Here is a 26,774-nt window from a genome sequence, read left to right as displayed (position 1 = left end):
AACAAGACTTTCATCCGGGCAGGAACACACCATAGCGAGGGTAGTGTGTCTCAGCACTCAGGTCAGTGCCCGGTTGTGTTGTCCAAGCGTGGGGCAGGAGCACACCATAGCTCGTCAGTATGGAATAGTAATTAGTTATGCAGTAAGTCATAGGCCACTACTGATAGTTTTTTGTTTGTGTGTCCAGGTTTAGCTAATGGAACCATCATAGTTTTTGTGTTCTTGTTGACATGGTTCCATCAGTGTTTGAAGAACCTCTTTCGAGTATAACAGAGGGCTCATCTTGCTCTTTCTCTATCCTAGTTGGGTCAAGCATCTGGCAGGAAATAAATAGTCTAAGTGTGCTCACGCTGTAGAGAATTGTACCATTTTCCCCTTTGATATATAGGGCATCGTCTGCTGGCTCCGATTCTTTTTAATTTCTCTATTTGGTGTGTGCGCACACATGCCTGTGGAAGCCTGGCCTTGACATTGGCTGTGCTCCTCGGTTGTCTACTGAGGCCGAGTCCTTCCTGAACCTGTGCTTACTAACTGTAGTTAGCTGGCTTGTCCAGGATCCTCAGTCCCTGCTGGTTTAGTGCTGGCATTGCAGGTGGCCATAACGTCTGTCCAGCTTTTACATGTGTTCTGGGAATCCGAACTCGAAAAGTTGATAATACTGACCCACTTGTCACATTTACCCTTAACTCTGTAGAATTAAATGACTTTTTATTTGCTTATTTAGTGTTTGGCTGAATATAGAATTGTAAGTTGGGAAACTTTCAGAACACTAAAAGCCAGAAAAATAGTGGAAATTTGGAAGCCTAATATGATTTCTTTGTAGCTTGTATGTTACAGAATTTCATAATTAGAAGTTTTGCTGAAAGTTTCTGGCCCCAGGTGAGCTCTTCAAGTGTGGGAGCACAGTCCTGGGGTGTGTGTTTTGGGGGGGGGGCTCTTTGTTTAGCCCTTGGAACGCTACACTTAATTTCCTTAGTCTTTTTAGTTCTTTTTCCTCTTCTTCATAGGAATTTCTAAACTGCATCTTCTAGCTTTTTTGTGAACAAATTTCAGTAGGCTTCTGTCAGTTTTTCATTTTAAGAGCTCACTGTAACACCTGTCCTTGTTTCCTACGTGTGGCTTCTTTTCGGCTGAGCGCTGGCACTCTGACCTCTGTGTCACCTCCGGACAGCTTCTTCTGCCGTGCGGCTCTCTGTGTGCTCAGGTCTCAGGCTGTCCTGCTTTCTGCTGCGGTGAACAGTAGTAGAGGTATGACAGCCCTGCTCAGCACAGTGCTTGTGCCTCCTGCCCATAGACTACCCTCTGATGGAGCCCCCCAGAGACTCCTGCATACACATCTTGGGATCTACCAACTCCATGCCTTCCTCTCTGACTCGTCCCTCAGTTCCAGAGACCCAGGGCTGAAGTCTTTGTATACTACTGATCTTCCCTGCTGTAGGTTTCCTGCCTCTTCCCTCTGCCTATCTTTTTCCTTTCCCATTCCCGCCCTCCAGGGCTTTTCCCTAGAATGTGTATCAGTGTATCCTGTTGTATACTTTGTGTGTGTGTGTGTGTGTGTCATGCATGCTGTAAAGCCAGGGTGTCTTGGTGAGTTCAGCCTTTGAAACTGAAGTCTCTGGAAGAATGCTGACCACTAAAAGCAAAGCTGGGGTGTACAAGTCTGTTTGTCCTCTAGAGTACCCAACTGTGAAGACTGATGTCTCTTACCCATCCAAGCCTTTTACTGTGGCGCTTGACAAGCATAGTGCACAGAGCCACACAAAGCCACACAGATGGAGTGTGGTGATCATCGGTTTTCACTGGATTCTATACTTTTTTTTGACCTTGATTTGACAAATTTCTCCTGTCAAGTTCCTGTGAACCCATTTTTGTCAACTGATAATCTTTATTTTATCTGTGTCTGCTTAAGACGCCACATTTAGTAAATGGTGGGTGTGTTACACTCATCTCGAGTCCAGCAGCACCGCAGCTCACCCACGCGCCTGTGATGTGCAGCTAACGTTTTCCTACAGGCCCATCGCTGCCTGTGCACTGAGTAGTACTTCATTTTTACACTTAGGGTTTTGTTGTGGTTATTGTTTTGTTTTGATTTTTTTAAACAGTAATATTAGCAATGAAGCCATACACATTCAAAAAGTAAACAGCAAAGCCCCCTCCCCCCCACATCAGCATGACACCAAATAGACCGCAAAAAGGACATGTGTTTATGGTAGGAGAGCCAAAACAGGGTGCGACATTGCCTTATTCTGTTTCAACTGGGCATGTGTGCAACAGGCTAGTGACCCTTATTTTTCAGTACCTTGCCTATGTGCAGGTCCACAAATAAGGATTTGGGGTTGCAAACACATTTTCTAAATAACTGACTTGCATTGAAAAGCAGACACGTCCATCTGGCAGTAGCACACTGTTGGTCTCCCGCCCTAATATTCATTCCACTCTCAGCAAGTCCCTGTTTTAGGGAGTTCATCTAATGACCCCGTAGCTCTGGTTTTCACTCAGAGTTCTATCTCTGAAGTGTTTTTTTCCATCCTCCATTGAAATCAATGTACTCCTAAGTTGTAGAATTTGGTGTAATGTGCTCTGGCTCTTTGTCTTCATTTGCTTTCTGTCACTGCAACAGAATAGCAGAAGCTAATTTATGACGGATAGAGCTTCATTTGACTCATGCCGTGGTAACTGGGAAGTCCAAGAGCATGGTGCTAGCGTCTCTCACTGCCACCTCCCTTTCCAGCATGTGGAGGACTTGTTGAGTTCTACAGGACATGGGGCCGTAAAGGAGTGAGGGTGCGGCAGAGTCACTCGTGTGGTCAGCCTCTAGCCGTGAGTGTGCCCGTCGTCTCCCGGTGCTCCTACTCCAGATACTTTCAGCATAAATATTGGGACAGTGTTTCCCACAATTGCAGGTGTGCAGCTCAGGACACGAATTCCAGATCCATTGCCTTTGTAGTCACTCTTTGTGGGTCGGGCCTGGGGAGTGAGTAGTGCAAACTGCCAGGGAACTCGGATTCTTTCTGTGTGAGTTCTGGAATTGCAGACACGGCCATGTACCCTGTGAAGGTCCCTTACCACCTTCTTCCTTGCTGTCTAGACGTCTGCATAGGTGCCGCTCATTGTTCACAGATCTCTTGGGTTTTGTACTCCAGATCAGATACTGCTAATGTTTAGCTGGCACTGATTAGAAAGGTACAGCACATGTACCTGTAGAGCTAGAACACACATGTCCCAGACAGACAGACAGACAGACACACACACACACACACACACCACGAAAAGTAGGTGAGAAATGAGAACCACTGTTCTTTGACTTTCTTCCTTCCAATTCCAGTGTCGCATCCTGTAGCAGGCTCCCTGTAGCCTTGTTGTGCACTTAGGGTTTGCTAATTCTGTTTTCATTGCTTTTCAGAATCTTTCAGTGCACGTGAGGCCGCAGGGGGAATGGTAATGAAAAGTCCCCAGACTATCTTAATACAAAATATACAGCTTTAATAAACAGAAGTAAGACTTACAACAGCTTACACCAGAATCCAAACAATCCGTCCGGATGCAGGAGCCAGGCTAAAAGAGAGCTGAGAGCTAGCGGGAGCGCGCTTGCTAGTTTTATAGGCAAGCTTTAGCCTAAGGGCGGCACGCCCCAAAAACAGAATGTGATTGGCTGAACTCCCCTATCATGCACGCTTTAGGATTTGAGCATCTCCTGATAATGAGTGATAGTGAGGATGGTTTGTTCTGTTCCATTCCAAGTGGAGTGTGAAGATACGGTAACTCACTGACTTTCTCTGACTTCCTGGCTCCTCCTTGGTGACTCTGGCTCCTGTACTCTAGCTCTGGTTTAAGTAAGGGTGTGCACTTGCTTTGCTTTGCGTTTCTGCCTCTCAGCAAATGGCATTTGTTTCTTCTTTGCAGTGGAGATCTTATTTCTTCTGTCTTCTGACTCCAACTGGTTCACGTAGTAAGAACTTTTACTTCTCTGAATTACGTATCCATCAGACACGCTGAACACACACTATGCCAGCTTCTGCTCCTCTCCAGAGACATGAGGGTAAGGTGTGAACTAAGGTTTAGTTCAGGAAGAGACGCTCCCTCATGGCTATACTAGTAGAATGCTCATGGGGTCACCGAGGAACGGTACTCTTCTAGCTTCGGTTGTAGCTGAATCCCAGTGACCAACTGGGACCAATGTAATTCTGTGGTATTTTTATGTCCTTGTGTCTGTCTGCCCTGCTTTCCATGCTAGAAGAAATATGCTAAGTACCTTCCTTCCATCCCCTGACTTTTGAGTACCTCTGCCTTGGCCTAGCTGATGTGCTGTATTCTGCTGCTCAGCCAGACATGTAGATCTGTGTCCATTAACCGTGCCTGCTTCTGATTCTAATAATGGATTGTTTAAAAGGTAAAGAACACTTCTCTCATACAATCTTCTCATTAGTATTTTTCTAAACATGGCCCTGGCATTTAGAAGATTCACAGGACCTAACTAGAATTTTCCTATGAATCGTTTGTCTTTGCTGTCAAAATCCTTTGTTGATTCAAACCTTCCAAGACATTCCTGACACTCAGTGCTGTCCTCTGTGTGAAGATGTTGAAGTAGGCGGTGAATACAGGGACTAGATGGTGCAGAGGCAGCAATCAGCAAGCCAGCGCCTTGGTGATCTCTACCTGACCCTGCTCTCCCCGTCATTTCATTTACTTGCTGTCATAGTAACCAGAACTCCTGCCTGTCCTTCTGTCTCCTGTCCTTTATTCATCTGGAAAGGGATGGGGAAGACATAAATGGACCCGGCTACAGGATCCTGGCTTTGGGAATGTTCTCAGAATAGTAAACATGGGCATCTGAGTTTTGGTTTTGTTTCCTGATGAAGTAGAAACCCTAAGTAGCCGCCTGCTGGGACTGCATTCTCCACTTTGCTTTCAGAGAGGACTGTAGTATCACCACGAGAAAGATTATTACCACCTTAAAGGCCTTAGAAAAGGTCTTTGTGTCCATGTGAGGCCACTTGGGCCTCAAAAGAAAGATCTATGTTCTCCCTTATGCAGATCCCAGTCTTTGATGTATACATGTGCATACATGCATATACATAAACAGCTGTATGTGTGGGCACAGGATAGTTTAGAAAGGATACCAAGGGCACTGTAGGTACAGATTAGTAGGAAGGTAACCAAGGAGGTAGCAGGTGCTAAGGGAGGACAGAACACAGGTAAAAAGGCTTGAGTTGTGATAGAAATATAAAGCTGTTTGTTTTTCTAGTTTAAATTTTTAATGCTTTTATCATTGTATGGTGTATATGTAGACAAAGGTGCATGTGCATGCGTATATATATACACACACACACACACACAATAATAATGGAGAAGAGGAAGGCTTAGAGCCTTGATTACGTGCTGAAGAGTGAGGTTCACAGAATACTGCCGATCTCACCTTTGCACCTGGAGAGAGGGGAGCATTTCAGGGCTAAGACTTTTGTTCTCTACGTCAGTTGAAGTTTAAATTGACACATATGGTAGAAATGGAAGCATCTTTTTTCTTTATTCCAGACAGGGCCTTCTTAGCACAGGCTAGTATTAAACTCACTGTGTGGCCAAAGATGACCTCTTGTTCCCTCTTCCACTGTGCCAGGGTTCCAGGTGGGTTGTCACTTGCTGAACTGAACGTCTAGTTTGGAGCTGAATGGGTTGCAGTGTGTGTTGAGGGGTGCCATGCTGATTGCCTTCTCCCTGTGATGGCTCACGTAGTAAAGGGAGTGTTAGGTTCTACTCAGGCAAGCCTGCAGAGTCGCTCTTAAAATAGATCTGAATGAGGCCCTCTGACTTGACACTCCGGAAAAATTGACTAAGGAACTGAACCCTTCACAGTTGAATTGTGAAGTGTTCCATATGAGACACATAGTGTGAGCCTGTGCACACGTCAACTAACAGCTAACACCACTCTGTGGGTCACTCTCAGATTATCCGTTTGTATCCAGGACCATCACTGATTGGCCAGCATGGACCAGCTCCTGACCTCCTGGATAGCTGTCTTGTTTCTGTTTAACAGGCTTCTGCCTGCCTTGTTGCTGAAGTGACTTCACGGTTGTCTAATGGCCATTCACAGGGTGAAGCATGTCCTGCCCAGTGACCTCTGGTACCATGGGCACATCTGTCTGTTCTGAGCTGATTCTAGGCTGGCAATCCCCAGTTCCTCCAGACTTTAGTTTTGCTCTGCTTCCTCAAGAGACAGTGATCACTCATAACAGCCACTGGCTCTGAGTAACCTGGAAACTGTCTGTATGCCTAAACCTGTGTGAATATGGAATCAGCAAATGTATACATTTTCAGGGATAGATCTAGGATTCACAGAATTCTTAAACTATGTGCTTATCACTCCCCCATGTGCCCCGCCATCCCCAAAGAAGTTTGGTTCAAATGTGTCCGTTAAGGAACACAGGATTTAGGCTTCTAAACATGAACAGAACTGTCATGTGATGCAGCAACCCTACTTCTGGAACCAACTGTGGAAGAAGAAATCAGTGTATTTAAGAGAAACCATTGTCCCCATGGGTTCCAGCAATATCCACTATAGATAGGACACAGGTTCTTCTGTGTGCCCATCAGTGCTGAGTGGGTGACAGAGAAAAATGCAGCACACACAGCGAGGTCCTTGGCTGTAGAGAAAATACAGCACACACAGCGAGGTCCTTGGCCTTAGAGAAAATGCAAAACACACACAGTGATGTCCTCTGCTGTAGAGAAAATACAGCACACACAGCGAGGTCCTCGGCCATAGAGAAAATGCAGCACACACAGCGAGGTCCTCGGCCATAGAGAAAATGCAGCACACACATCAAGGTGCTTGGACATAGAGAAAATGCGCACACGTGTAGTGAAATTCTCTGCTATAAAAGGAATGCGCTCGTGTCAGTTGCACCAAAGAGTAGGAGTCTGAAGGGTGCATTGAGGGTCATAAGCAGGCACAGAACACAAATATAAGTGCTCACTTTTAAAGAAGCTAAGTACGTTGGCCCAGCAGAGGTAAAGAGCAGATGATTTCCAGAAACCGAGAATAGAGAAGTTAGTAAGAAGTACAAACAGCAGTGTAAGTGGAGACTGCTCACTCGTTTCCCAACTGCCCAGACCTGAATAATCACACAGAGACAATATAATTACAGCACTGCTTGGCCAATAACTTAGGCATATTCCTAATATCTTAACCCATTTCTATTCATCTGTGTAGTGCCACTAGGCTGTGGTTTCCTGGTGCCGACATGTTACTCCTTTGGCAGCTAGATGGCACCTCTTTGACTTTGCCTACTCTCTCTCTCTATATCTCATCCAGCCTGGCTATATTCTGCCCAGCCATAGGCCAAAGCAGCTTTATTCATTAACCAGTAAGAGCAACACATACAGAAGGACATCCCACATCATCTCCCCTTTTCTGTCTAAATAAAAAGGAAGGTTTTAACTTTAACATAGAAAAATCACATAAACAAAACAGGTATCAAGCAAGAATTACAGTTACAATATTTAATCTATTTGTATCTGGCAAAATTAAAGAAAATATTCTATCATCTATTTTATCATTGTTTTCTAAAGCTTCATTTCTAATTTATCTTTTATCATAAATAAGGGAAACTATAACTATTTGTCTTCAACTCCATCAAAGACCTGAGAAGGATATATTACCTAAGTAAACAAGAAGTGCATTGTAAGCAACTTCCAAAACTCTAGAAATGACAGACATCTTGCTGCCTGACAGTCACCCAAAGTTCTTCTGTAACATTGGGTATTCCATCTTTAGCTGGCAGGCCCATAGTATCCAGCAGACTTTTCCATGAAGCAGGAAATTTGAAAATCTGTTTTGCCTTTATTGGCAGTTTGTCAGTCACTTTCTTCTGTGTCCTGCAGAATGTCTGGCAGACTCTTTGATGAAGTAGGAACCCTGAAGGACGATCTTACCTTTAGGCAAGTTCAGCAGTCATTTTTCTGTGGGTCCTGCATGTCCAGTTCATACAGCATTTCATTAAACAGTCCAGGCAAGAGCAGTTTCTTGCTTAAATGGCTAACAAACTCCAAGGAGCCTTTTCAATGCCCATCATCCTCTTGAAGTAATTGATACTGCCAGAGCAGACATGTCTCACTATTAAGAAAAGTCTAAATTCTTAAAACTTTTCAAATACCTTATTCTGTAGGTCTTTGAAGTGTTGGAATTTATCTAACTGAACTATATCTCTGTATATATAGAAAATCTAACTGATGTAATTAAAAGTTTGATTATTATAAATGACTATTAATCTGTAGTTTTAATTATACAGTTTTTAAATGAGCTGCACAAACAATACCTTAAATAAGAATAGAAATACATATATACAGTGTAACAAAATTAACCTTAAATTTTTATCAGTAGACCAAAGTCCATGCCACTGTAAAGTATTTATCTCTATATCATATACCCCCTTTTTAGAAATTAACTTTGACTATTAATCATTTTTAACCAACTCTTTTAAAATAAAAATAAATATTTATAAACAATCATTTTGGGAATTTGGGCATAGTTTTCTCCAAACTCTTTCCTGCTGTTTTATGGCACAGTATTTTTAGGGTTCACAGAGACCTTTGGGAGGGTCTTGTTCCATCAAACCACATTAGCTTTGAAGGAATCCACAGGTTCTCATCTTCTGTGGAAACAAAAGCAGAACCTCTTTTCCAAAGAAACATATCCTTAGACTCAGATTTTGAAGTCAATAAACTATATGTATGTATATATATATATATATATATATATATATATATATATATATATACAGCTTAGCAGTCTGTACAGTGAAATGTCTCTCTGTAGTTAGCTCATTCACAATCAAAACTTTTAAAGAAAACACATTTGTGTATATAATCCAGACTGTATATTTTCCATCTTTATGTGGCTTTTTTCACTATTACTTTTTAATATTTATTTTATTATTTTTACTCCTTTAATCTAGGACTGTTTGTACTCCTTTCTCTTTTTCAAGCCCATGTGCATTTATCTGACATTTTGACCCATTTAGACGTCTTCTTCATCTGAATCTGTCTCTCTTGCATATCTGTAATCATTTTCTAAGCAGAAGTGTGACTAGGATTGAGACTTATTTATTTATTTATTTATTTGTCTTTTGGTTCTGTCCAGGCCAACATGTCAGAGATATGTTCACTGCCAGCTTTGTGGGCCATGCTCACTGTCCCAGCTCTAGGGACACAGCGGGTCTATGTTGCCATTAAGCAACTTGAAGCACACTGCTTACAAACCCCATTTAAGTGCAAGAGCTGGCGGAAGAGCCAGAGTTTGCGCTGCAGCCTGAACCAGGAAGCATTCTCCTAAAGAAGCTGTGCAGTTCTTGCTGCTCATGCTGAGTTAGGAAGCCTTCTCTTAAAGGAACCATGCCTCTGCTTGCCGCCAGCAATCAGAGCCTATCTGAAGAAAAAATGCAGTACCAAGAAGATGCACTTGGCTCCTGTTTTTGTGGGTCTAGAAGCCCTCCCCCCTTAAGCTTTTTTAGGTCTTATGTGGATGTACATTGCTGAACGTTTGGGTGCCATTTTATAAGTGGTGACTGCTCATTTGTTTCCTGGCCATCCAGACCCAAATAATCACACAGAGACAATATTAATTAGAACACTGCTTGGCCAATAACTTAAGCATATTCCTTGCTAGCGCTTATATCTTAAATTAACCCATTTCTATTAATCTGTGTATTACCACTAGGCTGTGACTTACTGGTGTCAGCATGTTACTCCTTTAGTAGCTACATGGCATCTCCTTGACTATGCCTACTCTCTCTATATATATCTCTTCAAGCCTGACTATATTCTGCCATGCCATAGGCCAAAGAAGCTTTACTTGTTCACCAATAAGAACAACACATACACAGAAGGGCTTCCTACATTGCAGCAGGAGGGGAAAACTCCATTGTTTTGCAGCAAAGAGTGTAACTAAGAAATTAACATTTCAGAATAGCTAGGGGAATGGGTTTTATGTTCCCAACACAAAGAAATGACAGGTGTCTAGGCATGGATAAGACAGTTCGATCTGAGAGCTGCATGTTGTATGCACCTATTGAAATATGTTGATCCATGTATACATACTGTTATGTGTCCGTTTTTTTTAATTGTTTCTGTGACAACTTTCCATTGATTATTATAAAACAAATCAGTTAATAAAGCATGATGATAAAGTAAATGTAGATCCTCTCATTAGTTAGCTGTATGTCTGATGTTTTTCATAGTTCCTGTGTGCACATAGAACATGCATGTGTGTTTTATTAAATGTATATTTATTATTAACACATTTTATTGGCTGGTGAGGTGGCATGGTGGGTAAAGATCTCCGGTGGAAAGAAAGAACCAGCTCCCAAAGTTTTTCTTCTGACCCCTGGGTGGGTACTGTGACTTGCACATGCCCGTGCATGTACACACAACACTGAATGAATGAACAAAGTGGGTGAAACACACCAGCAAGTAAAGATCAATAGCATGGTTTTAGTGCTTACATAAAAAGCACCTTAGTTGTTCAAAGTCAGTGAAAATAATTCATTGAGCCCATCTGCTATTAATAGGCAGCCAATTTCACTTAATGACCTATGTTGTAAACTTTGTCATAATTGTCTTTATAGTTAGATCCTCATATGTGGACATGATAGGTTGTGTAGAGTACGTTATTTAGTGATTATGGAGTCTTAACCTTACACATTTTATGCTAATAAGCATTGCTGGATTGCTTTACAGAAGGCTTATGTTTTTACCAGTGTTGTAGGTAAGTTGTGAAGAAACTGGAGCCATAGACTACTGCATGAGTAGAAATCAACCTGCTTGAAACCCATCTCCACACTGATATGTGACGGAGGCCCCACCGGCTCCCTCCACCTTTCACAGTGTAGAACCGAGGTTGGCTACGTAGAAATGACCAGGTTGAGGCTGTCTGGTCTCTGTTGTAACTACAAATCTGCTTTAAAGAGAAGCAGCCATAAACATTTCAAATGCATGTGTTAGTTGTGTTCCCATAAAACTTAATTTTAAAAACAAAGTTTGAGGGCTCTGTCTTTGGGAATCTGCTTTATTTCGAGGTAAGGTATATGAAAAAAAGTATATTAAACAACCTTAATAACCATAAACCTTTTATTGCTCTTTACTCTCTTTTTTTACACTTTCTACCGTGTGTGTTTGGAGGTCAGAGAGTAGCTTGTGTGAGTCTGTTCTTTCCACCCACCACCATGCGGGTGCTGGAGATTGACCTCAGGCTGGGTAGTGAGTGCCTTCAGCCACTGAGCCATCTCGCCAGCCCCCAGCCTCTCCTTAGACTCCTGACTGGTTTGTATCCCAGTGAAATGAGTGTGTCCATTGATGCAGTCCCTGCCTTGACACAAAGTGAAAGATGTGTTTTGTTTTCTTAAACTGCCTTTGTGGTAGGTAGCTGTTCCTTTTTTAAACAGACACGATAAAATTCCCTTATAAAAAGAACATTTATTTGTGTGGTGTGTGCATATGGGGTAGGGTATACACTTGGTGTGTACACATGTGGGGTATGTGTGTGTGTGTGTCTTCACCTTTGTGTGTGTGTCCCTTCACTTGTGTGTGTATGTGTGTGTGGGGGGGTGAGATCAGAGGTTTACTTCAGGTATCTTCTTTATGTTCATTTTGAGCTGTGGTCTCTTAGGAAGCCTGTGCTCACAGTTAGATCTGACGGGTTAGCCAGTGAGCCCTGGGGTCTACACCCTAGTACACATGTGCACACAGTTAGATCTGACGGGTTAGCCAGTGAGCCCTGGGGTCTACACCCTCGTACACATGTGCACACAGTTAGATCTGACGGGTTAGCCAGTGAGCCCTGGGGTCTACACCCTCGTACACATGTGCACACAGTTAGATCTGACAGGTTAGCCAGTGAGCCCTGGGGTCTACACCCTCGTACACATGTGCACACAGTTAGATCTGACAGGTTAGCCAGTGAGCCCTGGGGTCTACACCCTCGTACACATGTGCACACATAGGCGCACACATGTGCACAGGTGTCTATGGCACTGTCCTTTTCTCCTGTCTGGTCCCCTTCCATGTGTCTGTGTTAAACTCTTCATTAGACTGTGTACTCCATGAGGCGGCACGTTGCCCTTTTGGTTGTGATCCCCCAGTGAGATCCAGCCCCTTTCCCACTTGGCCGTGATTGGTACACGACTCGGGTGCCCTGACAACAGGCCGATCTGGAATTTCTATTCTGAGTCATAATGTAGAAGAATGGATGGTGGCTGAGGCTCTTGAGAGTTCCCGTCTCCCAGACCCATGGAGCTTTGCCGCAATGGGCTCTGTTCTTGCGAGCCATCGTGTATCATAAAAGCCTTTGCTTTGTTTTCTTTATTTAAGTTAATGAAAACCAGTTTCAGTTGCTTTGACCCAGAGATGTCTACAGTATGGCCTTAACTAATCATTCTCATTTTCATATTGATTGTGACTTTTTCTTTCTTCTCTTTAAAAAAACCAAACCAAACAAACATAGCCAGAGACAGCTGCTGCCTTGAAACGTACACTAGAATCCCTGATGGACCGAGGAGCCATCGTGAGGAGCCTGGAAAACCTGGGTGAGCGCGCACTTCCTTACCGGATCTCCAGCCACGGCCAGCAGCACAGCAGAGGCGGGTAAGTGTCTCTGGAAATGGCTTCCCAGGCTTAGGAGAGAATACTGACAGTGCCACCGTCAGTCCTGTTGTGCAGCTGTCCCCCAGGCATCAGTATAAAGCAATGCTTATTGTAGGAGCTGTCTTAGGGTTTATTGCTGTGAGGGGACGCCATGACCACTGCAGCTCTTGTAAAGGAGAACATTTAACTGGGGTGGCTTAGGTCCATTGTGGTGGTGGGAGCGCGGTTGGTGCTGGAGAGGGAGTTGAGAGTTCTCCATCCAGATCAGCAGCTCAGCAGTGTGTAAGCCACTGGGCCTGGCTCAAACTTCTGAGGCCTCAAAGCCAACCTCCTCCAACAAAGCCACACCTTCTCCAGCAAGGCCACACCTCCTAATAGAGCTGCGCTCCTGGGCCTCCGAGGACCATTTCCATCCAGACCCCCATGGATACAGATGTTAAACTGGCTTTAGTAGGCAGGTCCGAACAGAGGCTCTGGGTAGAGCAGGGGACTTGGAGGCCCCACTGGGGGAATTGTTTTCAAACTCTGGCTTTTTTTCTTGACGTTTAACCTTTGCCTTCAGAAGCCCCAGCTTGCAGATACACAAAGCAGTCGGCTTCCTTGGCTTCCAGCCAGAGCCAGCTGCACCAGCATGAAAAGATCTGACTTACTCTAGACAACATGCGATTTTCTACCTGGGTGTGTTCTGTCCAGGGTGCTGCTACTCTCTGGCACTCAGAACCTTGTGCCTTCTGCAAGCGTCTCTGGTCATCCGTGGGCATTGACTTCAAGTCTCACCCTCGGTTGTCTTGGGAATGAAGAGAGAATGTGCAGTTGCGTGCTGGTCGGTAAACTGCTTTATTCCTGGTTTAAAAGGGTGTGGGCGATGGCCTCAGGTTGTACTGCATTGAAACGTGCTTCTGGGATGAGGCGCGTGCTGCAGACGTCTTCATTGCCTCACCTTGTTTTCTGTTGAGCCTCTTAAGAGTGTCTTGTCAGAGTGCCTGAGTGTTGCTAGGAAACAGGCAGCGCACAGTCGCTGGGCCTTTTCCACAGCCACAATGACAATGAGGGATGGAGTGTGTGTGCATGACAGGGTGTGTGTACCTGTGCACGGCAGGGCGTGTGTGCCTATGCATGACAGGGCATGTGTGCCTGTACATGGAAGGGCATGTGTGCCTGTGCATGGCAGGGTGTGTGTGCCTGTGCGTGGAAGGGCGTGTATGCCTATACATGACAGGGCATGTGTACCTTGCATGGCAGGGCGTGTGTGCCCTGTGCATGGCAGGATACACATCTTTTCTTCACTTTTTTTTTTTTAAAAACTTAGTCACAAATTGGTGTGGCTTTACCATAGGACTGTGGGTGTCTTTGCCTTTCTGTTTAAAAGGAATGCATGTGGTCTGTCCAGGGACGATTAGCTATTCTTGTAACATGGGCATGTTGGGTACCATTCTGTATCATGAAGGGCCTGCTTGTTGGGGTTTCTGTCTCACCTGGTCCCCCAGCTGTGTAGTCCCAGAGAAAATCACACAGAGATCTCCATAAGTTATAAAACTGATTGACCCATTAGCTCAGGCTACTTACTAGCTCTTGTAGCGTATATTAACCCATTATTCTTATCTATGTTAGCCACATGGCTCGGTACCTTTCTCAGCGGGGCAGGTCACATCTTGCTTCTTCAGTGGTCTGGGCTGGACTGGCGAAGGAGCTTCCTGCTTCCCAGAATTCTCCTATTCTCATCACCATGCCTCTACTTCCTGTCTGGTTGACACGCCTATACTTCCTGCCTGGCCAATCAGTGTTTATTTAAAACATGATTGGCAGAATACAGAAAATTCTCCTGCATCAATTCTTATGTAGAAGGTGAGAAGTCAGTGTCCTTATCCATGTGGTGATTTTGGAGGAATCCATTTGGGAGTGTGCCTTTCCTGTCAACGTGATTCTGTTTCTCCTGCCATTTCTTTAACTAGCGTGTGCACTTCAGCCAGCTGCCCGAGCCCACACTGAGAGCTGCTGTATTGACTCTTCTAGCTTCAGGCCTCCTTGTGCAGTGCTGGAGCATGCTTGGTAGGGGTGCTGCTGTTCTTTGTGGGTGGAGCAAATACTTGTCTTGGAGGAGCCCACCTGGCAGCACTTGCTCTTCTTTCAAGCGCTGACCAGCTGTGTGCTTTTCAGTTACTGTAGCCATTGGTGTTGGAAGAGCTAGTGCAGGAGGGCACCGTTTTTGCAGTACACTGCACGTGTGTACTGTGTGCAAGCACAGTGGAGTGTCTCAGGTCCAGGAGGAGGCTTTGGGCTTTATACCTGTGCTGCTGAGAAGTCACTGCCCGCATTTATCTGGTTAAGGTCCTATTTTCAAAATGCTGTATCCGAATGCAAATTTACAGAGATGCTGAAGCCAAGGCTAGGTGTGTGACATCAGTGTAGTGTGGGGAGCCTGGCATGGCCTGTTTTTCCAGACACAAATGGTGGTGAGCCCTTCAGTGAGTCGTGGTGCTGGTCAGTGTCATGTGAGCACAGTGTGTGTGTGTGTGTGTGTGTGTGTGCGTGCACACGCAGGCGTGTGCAGTGCAGGCCTGTGCATGCCACAGTGCGTGAGCGGAAGTCAGAGGACAGCGCTTGAAAGTTGCTTCTCTTGCCACCTTGGTGAATTTGGGGATTGAATGCAGGTGGTCAGGGTTACATACAAGCTCTTCCACCTCCTGAGCCATCTTGCTGGCCCAAGGTGGCTTTGTTTTTATATACTCTGACTGTTTTCCAAGGTGACATTTGGTAAATGAGCATTTGAGGGCTGGTGCATTTAGAGCTGCCTGAGTAAAGGTTTCTAGATGCCTGTCTTAGGGAGCTGAGGTCAGCTGCACACGTCATCTAGCCCTCCTTGTAGTAGGCATTTTCTTCACTTGACACATTGCTTTTGTGCATTGTGCATAACCAAGAAAGTGTTGCACACATGACATGTCCCAGAAAGTACACTGTTTGCAGATGGTTAAGAAACAGCATAGGGTTGTTCATTATTCATTTAACATTTAAAGGTTTGGTTCATTTCAGTACCCTGAAAGTTGTGACCTGTCCTCGCGGTTTGGTCAAGGCACTGATTGAGGTTTTCATGCTGTGTGCATGAGTCCGACGTATGTGCTTAGGTGACTGACTAAATGGGTCTGCATGTCCTTCAGGAACCCATGTTCATGTGGTGTTATGACCATCCATTCTAGGGCATAACAGTGTGTTTCAGTGGCATCCACAGGTCTCAGGATGATTCTTGGGCTTGTCGTGGTTGCTGATGTTTGAGAGTTTTCAGTCTATTGGAAGTCTCGGTGTGTGTGCTGACCTAGGTAGCAGAAGCAAGAGAGGACAAGTAGAGGCACCCGTACGGCAGTAGTGCCCACAGAGCCGGCAGACAGAGTCTTCGCCACACAGTTCCCTCCTAGCATGCTGGATCAGTGCACTGCCATTCTCGCATGTCCGTCCCCAGGCTGACCCCAGATTATGCCAAAAAATAAAAATGTCATTATTCCAAATACTAGTTTGGTCAGACCCTGCTTGAGAAGCAGGTTGTGTTCCAGAGACTGGTCTGCAAATCCTTGTTACTGGGAACTTGTTGGCTCACTGGAACAACTTGATGGTTAAATTTCTAGACCCAAGCATAGACAGTTACTTATTGGCTGTCTCGGGGTGTGTGGAATTGGGTGGTTGTTTATGCTGAGCTGAAGACTGTCTTGAACTTTTTAAACCCTGTTCTTGTGTGTTCCACCTGGCTGCAGGAGCCTATTCTGCTCACCTTTATCAGAGATGGAGAAGGGCTCAGACACCTGTAACTTGTGTGTATACCATTTTCCACATTCCTAAAGGCAGCTATGTCCTGAGTCATTTGGCCACCAGGTCATGATCTTGGCAACAGAGCAGAGTTGAGAAGGTCCCGCTGCTGCTTGGGCCCAGTCAGGGAGGCTGGGAGCTTGGAGCTCCTGGGTCAGCTTTGCAGATGGAAGCTCTGGCTTCAGTTCCCACCTGTTATCCTGGGCAGTGCCTGAAAACCATTAGTGTACAGCCTTGGGGCTGCTGGGCTTAGACAGTCTTTGCTCTGGATTTGTGCAGCCCTTGCAGGCCTCTGGATGACCCCTCCTTGTGCTCACCTCGAGGCCTGTGTGTCTGGTGGAGAAGGTCCCTTTAGAGGGAAACATTGCTGCCTTACACTGCAGAGGGAGCTGCGGGAATAGACGCTCTATCCACCCTTTCTCATGTGGGCTGGTCATGTCCTGCTGTAGGCACAGCAGCCAGCCCTACTCCGGGCTGCACACCCTCTGAAGCTCTTTCCACTAGATGGGGCTGGATAGAGTGTGGTTTTTAGAGCAGGAGCACCGATGACCTCTGCTGCTGAGCTGTGTGTGTCTCTCAGGTGGCCTGTGACTACCAAGTCTATAATGTAATAGCTGTGGGGGGATGGGCTGACCTCGTGTCCGTAAGACTCTTAGGTGTGGAAGGAGTTTGGTGGTGCTCATGGCAAAGCTCTCAGCTGCGCGCAGAGTACTCTTCTATTTACAGCTGAGCAGAATGATCAGCATAGCCGGCTCTGTGGCGAATCAGTGGAATTTTACTAACTTGTTCCCCAAATGTGTCTGCAGCTTGCTTACTCTGACAGCCCTGGCGCCCTCTCTAGAGGCGGTTGATTCTCCTCTGTAGTTTTCCTATTAGTTAACATATCTGTGTTCATGTTTTCCTGCCGGTGTCCTGGCCCACTTCTGTGTATAGGGGGCCAAACTCCACAGCTTGTTTGGGTGCAGGAATGCTATGTCCTTGATGGCATTTCCCCAAGATTTGTAGAATTATTGCTTCTTAAAATGCACAAGACCCAACAGATATGAAGGAAATGGGGTTTGTCTATAGAAAGTGAATAACTCGTTGCCTCTGTGAAGTCAGATCAGAAAGGTTTAACCATGACAATGTAGGAACCGGCATCCACACAGTTGGCCTCTTGTCTTCTAACAGGTTTCAAGATGCTCTGGGGCTGCAGAGCCCCCCACCCCCACCCCCCAACTCTGCACCCACTGGGAGCCACTGAGCCCTTCAATGGAAAATTCCACAGTCTGCCTTGGGAAGGGGAGGGTGCCTGAGAGGGACTGTGACAAAGAACTCCAGTCTGAGCAAGCTCCTTTTGTGGAATCAGAAAGAATGCAGCCTTTATAGCTAAGAGCACTTCCAGGAAACAGTTTTTCCCCAGCACCTCTAGCAGTGGAGCTGGGGGCCTGGTCCCCAGCAGGCAGTGAGAACTGGGTGTCAGCTGCTGACCTTGAAGTGCTGAAGGGCAGGCTCAGCTTCTGGAGGAGTGGCAGAAACTGGAGGCGGGTTCCTCGGGGAACTCTGCTGTGCAGGGAGCCAGCTTGGGAGTCTTGTTCCCAGTATTGAGCATGGCCTGCCCTGCCAAAGCAGGTCTCAGGATCTGCTCAGATCTCTGAGCCCTGGTCCTTGTGGAGAGTTTTGTGGTGTTAAAGTGACTTAAATTCACGGGAGGTACGTTGTACATTGTCATCCTCAGACCGTTTGTGCGGAAGCAGGTCACTGCTCTCCGGCCTTGAGCATCGCATCTGTAGTGAGCTGTGCTTTAGTGAACTAAAGTGATCTGTCTTGGCCCTGCCTCTCCCTGCTCAGCAGCAGTGAACTCAAGTCCGCTTCTGCAGGGTTAGTGTGCAGCTCTGCAGAAGGGAGATGCCTGGGAGAGCAGATGTCAGCTCTGTCCATGAGAAGATTCCATGATTAGAACCATACATAGGAATAACCACACACTGCTGGGCTCTGTGTTCAAGGCTGCTGTAGGGATGCTCCCACCTCCTGGCTGTCTGCTGTGCACTGTGTGTATTCTTCTGTGTGTGCAGCATGTGACTGAAAAATGCTGAGATGTGTAATGTAATTAGATTTTAGATTATTGCACTGATGTTTTCCAAAATGATTTGTCCACTTAGTGGTTCAATTACTGATTGAAATAAAAGCAGAAAATGGAAGTTAATTAACTAGAGTATTTCATTACTATTATTTTATTAGAATGTCCTTTTTGAGGCCTGTCAAGGTAGTTGCAGACAGGTCATGGTTCTAACTCTTTTACCTTCAGTGAGCTGGACAGAGATAAGAGAATCCACATACCAAAACTTCAGGGTTTTGTTTGTGCCTTGTGACTCCAAGACACATAAAGCCAGTGACAACTTTGGGACCCAAAAAGTTACAGAATTAGCGATTGTAGCTGATAGGTAGGAAAATATAGCCCAACCCCTTGGTGAACACAAGAAGCATACACAGTTGTCCTGTTGTGGCGTTGTCCGAGGCTCTGAGCCTTTCTCCAGCCTCCTCCATCTCCCTTCTCTGTGTCCAGCTGTAGAGCCTGCAGCGGGGCAGGGAGCGGATCCCAGAGAGGTTCTTCTCAGAGCTGCCCTCTCTGCATGGGGCTTACTTATGTCATTCTAGGCCTAGACTGTCAGGAGGCAGGCAGTGTGCTGGCCTCAGAAGCTGCCCATCCCCCAGCACCGTGTAGGTGGCACAGCTGTACCGGGAGGTCTTTCTCAGTACTCTGTTGTCTGTGACCCTCAGCGGGTGTGGATTGCTGCAGCCTGGCCAGAGTGGGAGTCTTATGGAAGTTGTAGAAGCCTGAATTTCTTCTGGCACAAAACCTTAGTGATTTTTTTCTTAATATCAACTGACCAAAGGACTGAGGTTTGTCTGCAAGACATGTTCACCTAAGTTTGCTTAGAAAAATTCTTAAGAGAAAAAGAGTACTGGCTGGAAGCAACAGCTCTTTGTGTGTGTGAAGCCATGCGGATAGACTGGGATACTGAGGCATACAGGTTGAGTATGCCCGGGTAGCTTAGGTTTAGGGCAGCTTGGTTTCTGAGGAGAAGAAAGAGGTTCAACTTTCAAGGAGAGGTGAATACAGTGTATCTGCCCATCTCTGAGCTACTTGCCCCTCCTCTGTTGGGTGTTTCCTTTTCGTGGAAATTTCCATGGTATAATGGGGAGCCAGGGGAGCCCCAGGCACAGATCCATAGAGTGATAAGCCTGAAATGACAGTCGCACGCTGTGGTTGTGGGCACACACCCACTTGCAGTTTGGCCAGAGCTCTTGTTTGGGTTTGGTTGCCAAAGGACTGGAAAACTCGAGGAGGTGGATTAAAGGGCAACGGCCACAGGGTTTGGTAGCAGTGAGGCTCTTAGAAGCCAAGCCCTGGCCCATTCTGAAGAGCTCCATGCCTTTGCTTTATCCTTGAGAAGCCTCCAGAGTGCCAGTCCTATGTTGTGAGGAATGAGGTCTGTCCAGGGACCGCAGCCTGGAGCCCTGGCTTCCAGGTTCCACTGTGGCCTGGTAGACCAGGTAGACCCGTTCTTTCTGCTTGTTATTTCCCCAATTGAAGGCGCTGTGCTATACTTTCCAGGATTTCACTTAGAGAAGACCTGATCTGTCTGAGTCCTCACTGTGGCCACACACAGCAGGGTGAACTGAGAATATTGATAGAAGCTTCCTGAGTCTGTTCTTCTTCATGTTAGACGGTGAGGTTGGAAGGAGGCGATGTGTAGAAAACCATAGTCTGGAAAACAATGCTGGACCCAGACCAGTGCTCAGCCTCAGTCTCCTTCTTCCATTTCCTCACCTGACTCACATGGGGGTTCTCCTGCCCGCCATCCTTTCCTCAGAAGGTGCTGAAGAGACGTGAGGACACTTTGGATTGAGATGCCTAAGACCCTTCTTTTCAAGATCTGAACCAGGAGGGATCTGGTACCCCGGGCTCTGTGCTCCCTTCCATCCTTGGGGATTCTTTCTGCCATTAATCACAAAGTGATACTTAAAGGCTCTGGTGGTACGCATGTAAGGATGGTTTGGTAAGCAATGAATAGGAGGCCCATGAAGTGTACCATTGAGTGGAAGAGGTTTGAGTTGACTCTTGGCGCCTGTAAACATACTCTTAGAATATGTAGACCTTTCTGCCTACAGATGTGCGGCAGTTGAACGTAGAAGAGAGCAGTGCTTGCTGTCGACAGCACTGTAGGTAGAGCTGAGGTGGTCTCGGGCTGGTGTGTAGGAAGGGTGGAGCTTAGATCTTACTGGGGGAAGGCCTGGGCATCATAGGGCACACCCTAGTACTGATGTGTCACAGGACCTGCAACAGCCAGGGCACGGTGCGCATCCCTCCCTGTCACCTGCCAGTTTAGGGCTGTGTACGGACAAAGGCAGGGATGCTCATGGTAGTTTGGAAGGACATTTTGATTAATACCGAGTAAGAGAGTAATGGACACTGGAAAGAAAGAAGTGCTGGGGCGTGTGTTGGATTAAAGCATCCCACCTGCCACCCAGTGGCCAAATGAAATGGATGAGCCAGGAAAAGAAGCTGGTGCTTAGCATAGAGGGGGTGGTTTGAGGTCACTCCACTTAACATTTTAGGCTCTGCTTCCTGGCTTGCGAAGGGTAAGTAATCATGATTTAGTGTTGAACAAATGAGCAATTCATACATTGGGTGGTTGAAACCCTTGAGGTTTTTTTTTTTTTTTGTGTGTGTGTTTGTGTGTGTGTGTGCGTGTGTGTATGGAGCACAGATAAGTGAAATTAAGCCTTGGAAGGTTGGTGTTTAGTTCCTATAGTCATCACAAGTGATTATTTATCTAGTGAATAAATAGACAAGTCACTGCCCCAAGGAACCATTCCATTGGTGTGGTGGTTTAAATGTGAAATGTCCCCTATAGGCGCCCGTATTTAAACACTGAGTTTCTATTGGTGCTGCTGTTTGGAAATGTATGGACCCTTTAGGAAGTGCTGGAGGAAGCCCTTGTCTGTGGGTGGACTTTGAGAATTTATAGCTACACCCTACTTCCAGTTCACTCTGTGCTTCTGTGCAGTTCAGAAGTGCTCTCCCGGCTTCCTGTTGGGACCACCATGCTTGCGTGTGTGCGTTTCTGCCATTATAGCCCTCGGGAGCTTTAAACCAAAACAGACCCTTCCTTAAGTTGCCGTTAGCCGTGGTGTTTTATTCAGCAACTGAAAGTAACTTGTACAGTCATTTTCTCTGGTTCTCGTTTGTATCTTATTGCTGACTGTAAGCATCTGTCTTAGTGTTTTGTTGCTGTGAAGAGACACCATGATCACAGCAACTCTTAGAAAGGAAGGCATTTAACTGGGCTGGCTCACAGCTTGAGAGGTTTAGTTTACTCTTGTCATGGCGGGGGACATGGTGCTGGAGAAGGAACTGAGAGTTCTACACCTTGATCCGCAGACAGCAGAAGGAGACTGTGTGTCATAGTAGCTTGAGCGTGTGAGACCTCAAACCTGGCTCCACAGTGATGCCCACACTTCCTCCAACAAGGCCGCACCTCACAGTGCCGCTCGCTGTGGGCCAAGCATTCAAACACCATGGCGTTCTTCCTTGACTCTATCATGTCTTCCTTTGATCTGTTCATTTACAGCTGTTCTTAAATTGAGGCTTAGTTTGTTTTTGTTTTAACTTACTTTGTTTATATTTTAAATTACATTTTTGAGAGTTCTTTGCTAGGTTCAGGTACATTATCTGAGATATAATTAACAAATCCTGTCTTCAGCTTGCCTTTTTACTTTGAGAATTGTTTTGAATTTTGAAGGTCTGTTTTATTGTGTTTTTTTTTAATTATAAGTTGTACTTTTTTTGTGTTGCCTGATTAACCTTGGCTTAATCCCAAGGTCACCAAGGCTTTTCTTTTACTTTTTTTTTCTAGAAATTCAATATTTTGATTTCAGTCTGTCCCATTCTTGAGTTTTCCTGTCTGGCACACAAGTGTGCAGCAAAGCGTACTTTTGAAGCATTAGGAACACTGAGCTGGTCACCACTGCTTGCTGAGAATACTCTCTTCCCCTGGCTTGTCTTTGACATGCTTGTCTCTGGGTCTGTCTGTTCATGCTGTCTGGATCACTGCTGCTTCTTAAGTCTTGAAATAGGTGGTATTTGTTGTTCAGCTTCATTCTTCATCAATACTGCTTGACTGTTGTACATTCTGTGTGTTTCCACATGAACTTGAAAGTTTGCTTGTTGATACTGTGATTGAGTTGTTGGAACTGTAAGTCAGACTGGAGAGAATAGATATCTAAATAATTGAAAAAATTCTTAGCCATGGTCAGTCTAAATACCAGAAAGGTTCTCCAAAGAATAGTCTTTATTTAGAGTTGGAAAGCTTTGCTCTGGGAATGTAGAAGACATAGTAAATGCACGAACATGGACAACAGTCAAGAAGTCTAAAGCAAGGGCAAGTTTCTAAAGGTGAAAAGGAGACTTTGTCTAAGGCACTTGGATACAAAGTTTCCTTGTTTATTTAAGGCGGTTGAGGGAGGAATATCAGTCTAGATATTTGCTTGTATCAGTCTTTCTTGAACCGCCAGCCCAAATCATGACTTGAGACTTATTGTTGTGAATGCTGAGCCCTAGCTTAGACTTGTTTCTAGCTAACTTTTTTTTAAAAGTAAAATTAATCCATTTCTATTCATCTCTGTGCTGCCCCAAGACTCATTTACCTAGGCAGCACCTTCCTGCCTTGCACTCAAGGGCTGGCTGGTGGAACACACTTCCTTCCCCGGGTGGACAGTAAACAGATCTCTCCCATGCTAGCAGTGGTACAGCTTGATCAAAGGAGGTAGAGCAAGGCAGTGAGGGAGACAGTGAAGGCGTGGGGTGAGGCTGCTCTGTAGGAGGTAGTCAGAGGGCCTCCAGGAAGACATTTGGACAGACCTGAGAAGTGGGTGGAGCCCTGTGGAATTTGGGCAAGAGGAACATTGAGGACAGAACCTCAGATCAGATTGTGCTTCATGAGTTCGGAGAAGGCATGGCTAGAGAGAGATATCTCACGCGGCTAGAACATTGCCAGATCTTCAGAGCACTGCCGACAGTCCCAAGCCATGTCATCTGAATCACACGGTGCAGAGGCAGCTTCAACCCTGCCCTTGCCCTTTGCAGGCTTTGAGCTCCCTAACTGGCCTAAATTCACTCTAAAGAGCCGCTGACTTTGAACTTTAAGCGATCCCCCTGCCTTTGCATCTCGAATGCTGGTCTTACAGGTGTGCACCACTACATCTGGCTACTTGTGAGTGTAGCCACTCACAACGGTGCGCTGGGGACAGTCCTTTGTGACATTGTCTGTCAGGTTCTAATAGAATTTTGGACCATAGCTATCTCTAATGGCATTTAGCATCAGTCTGACATGAATAATTAATGTTATATCCATTGTCTTACTGAAGGGCTATGGCATCTGCACTGTGTTCCTTGTTAGATCTTGTTCCTACAGAGCAGTTCTGGGTAGGTCTATCTCCTTCCTGTGGGACACAGCTGACTGACTAATGTCTGACTGACGTTTGTTCCTCTTAGGGATGAAGTCACTAGTAAAGTCCTTTGGAAAACTAGAAGACTTCCTAATGTTTTCATTAAAATAATCAGATGATTTAGAATTCCATTCTTGTTGATAGGTTAGAAAATTCTGAGTATATAATTCCACAATTATTGTATTATTCCCTGCTGTGGCTGATGTCACAATGCCTTTTTGCTGCCGTAAAGGTGGTTTAGGATTGCTTCCACAGGACTTAATGATGAGTCCAGTCTGAAAGGAGACTGGGTATGCCCACTGCTGTTCAGTGCACATGGTTAGTATTTGAGCAGTGAGCTCTGTCTGACCAAAGCAGCAGGGATGTGACAGTTCTGATACAGGAACTCACCCATTTCTGTCTTGTTGCAGGTATTTTCTGGTGGATTTTTATGCCCCAACCAGTGCTGTGGATGGCATATTGGATCACTTGATTCGAGACATTGATGTGGTGAGACCAAATGTTGTGAAACACCCTCTGACCCAGGAAGTAAAAGAGTGCAGCGGCATAGTCCCAGTCCCACTGGAAGAGAAATTGTATTCAACCAAGAGGAGAAAGAAGTAAGATGTTCCAGATCTCGGCTGCATACCTAATCCCAAGTACTCCGTGGCTGCTGATCGCTTACTTTCTAGGACGCTCTAGCCCATGATCCTTCTGCTGCAGGAGGCAGGAACTGCTGACTGAGTCCTGCCCTGTCATCTCTGGCGCCAATAGACCAATCTCGGTTTTGTCAGCACTGGTTGCCAGTGAGGGCTTCACCTTACCGCTGCAGCGTTTGGGAGAGCAAATCAATTGTCCTTCACACTTGGTTGTCTTGCAAAACTATATGGAAAACAGAGCGCAGAGTAATAAACGTGACTACCAATCTGACTTGTGTATTGTCTGTCCCCTGCCCCAGCAAAGTGCACCCCCAAAGCTGGCAGTTCCCGTTGTGCTGTGATGGCCCATGGTGTTAGGAGCACTCTGAAGTTGGGATACCAGACAGTCCGCAGAGTTAGTGCTTTTCCTCTGTCCACATAGCACTGGTCGGAGGAGGGACAAGTGTTTGGGAGCAGCTGGGCCTCAGTGTTGCTTCCTGTCATCCCTCGGCCCTAGAAGGCCCTTTTGAAAAAGGCAGAGGGATGGTGTCCATTAGGCACACAGACTTTTCCCTGGAATAATGGTCTCTAGGATCTCATCTTGGCCCCCCTGGAGCTGGTGGTTCTCAGATGGTCCCTGCTTAGGCTCTGCTGTCACTGCAGGTGACAGCTGCTGTTGGCAGGAAGCAGGAAGTGCCCATCACCTGGGTTGCTGCCACTGTTGATTTGTAGCATCAGGTTGTCTTTCAACAGGGAGAGGAGGAGGAGGGACACCTTGAGACCCACAGTGCCGCTGTCGCGCCTACCAGGGCTCCTCCGCCAAGCTGCCTATCTCTGCACTGTCCGTTAGTTTGTCACCTCTCCCGACCTGAGAGCCCAGATAGCTGCTGCTTCAGCTCCTTCCAAGCGAAAGTTAGACGGCTTTCTCCTGAGGAACAACAGATCAGGGCCAGAGAGACGGCTCTGAGGTTAAGAGCATTGGCTGTTCCTCCAGAGGAGCTAGATTCAATTCCCAGCCCCCACATGGTGGCTCACAACCATCTGTAATGAGAAATGGTGCCCTCTTCTGTCGTGCAGGTATACATTCAGACAGAACCCTATACATAATTAATGAATAAATCTTTACACATATTTTAATTTAATAAAAAACAATAGGCCAAACCATGGTGGCGTGTGCCTTTAATCTCAGCACTCAGAAGACACAGGCAGGCAGATCTTTGAGTTCTAGGCCAGCTTGATCTTCAGAGTGAGTTCCAGGACAGCCAGGGCTGTTACATAGAGAAACCCTGTCTTGAAAAACCAAACCAAACCAAAAAAAAACCCAAAAAACCAAAAACAAAACAAAAAACCCCAGTAGATCGGTTAAGAGGTTCAAAATTTGAGACTAGAAATAAAGGAGTTAGAGTAGAAATGGGCAGAGATTATCTGGGGAAAATAGGCTACTTCCTGTTCGTTAGGAATTTCCCATAACTGCTAGTTGTTGGCCGCCTCACAAGAGTCCACGCTCATCTGTGAGACAGCTTCCATTCCATGTGCTTGTCCTCGGGAGTCACTGTCTTCCTCAACTGACGACATCCATGTTGCATGCCATGTGCATGTGTTGTCCACTAACTCAACCTTTCCAGCCCTTTGAGGGAGCATTGTTACCCACGCTTTTGACTGAAGAGGCTTGACATAGACTTAACCTTAGACCCAGTTACCGCCTGACAGCTGGAATCTCAAGCTGGGGACTCGGACATTCCTGGGTTCTTGTCTGCTTGCAGTGTTGATATTGACATTGCCTCTGCAGTTAACCGTGTCTGGGGGAAGTTGTTGCCGAGGGCTTACCCGCTGTTCTCGTAGTGCCCAAAGCCCTGGGCACAGTTTGGGTGTTAGGGAGGAGATGGCTAAGTAGGGCAGCTGTGCAGTGCGTTAGTGAGGTCACCGTCCCTCTGTCCTGAGTGGTGCTGTCCAGTGGACCTCAGCAGCTTGTTGCAGCTTCTGCCCATGCATGCCTGGGATTTGAGCACATGCCAGTGATTTCTGTCAGAGGTAAGTGTGCAGTCTTCCTGGCTGGTGGCAATATGAGGAGCTGTTGTAGTTCTCTGCTTCTTTAGTGAATGGGGGTGCAGGAAAAGCTGGAGCGTAGTGACAAGCAAGGGAGCTGATAATTAGCGGGTTAGGATACAGAATGCACCAAATAGGAAAGTTCCACCAATGGCAGCCACAGAGGGTGTGAGAAAGGGGGGCCTGAAA

The 26,774-nt window shown here is 46.0% G+C and overlaps 1 protein-coding gene across 2 annotated transcripts in view; it reads left to right on the top strand.

The window, feature by feature from the left end:
- Window positions 1-24,831, top strand: part of Mrps6 (mitochondrial ribosomal protein S6) — a 52,151-nt gene extending 27,320 nt beyond the window's left edge. For both annotated transcript variants that reach the window (XM_048422723.3, XM_085685785.2), the window contains exons 2-3: window positions 12,494-12,633; window positions 24,333-24,831. In XM_048422723.3, coding sequence (XP_048278680.2) covers window positions 12,536-12,633; window positions 24,333-24,525 — 291 coding nt within the window. In that variant the 5' untranslated portion in view covers window positions 12,494-12,535 and the 3' untranslated portion in view covers window positions 24,526-24,831. The remainder of the gene's footprint in view (window positions 1-12,493; window positions 12,634-24,332) is intronic.
- The last annotated feature ends 1,943 nt before the right edge of the window (window positions 24,832-26,774 follow it).

Source organism: Myodes glareolus, chromosome 2, assembly GCF_982192425.1.
Source record: "Myodes glareolus chromosome 2, mMyoGla1.1, whole genome shotgun sequence".
Lineage (NCBI taxonomy): Eukaryota > Metazoa > Chordata > Mammalia > Rodentia > Cricetidae > Myodes > Myodes glareolus.
Note: the sequence above shows the minus strand (reverse complement) of the source record. Positions and strands in the feature narration are given on the sequence as shown.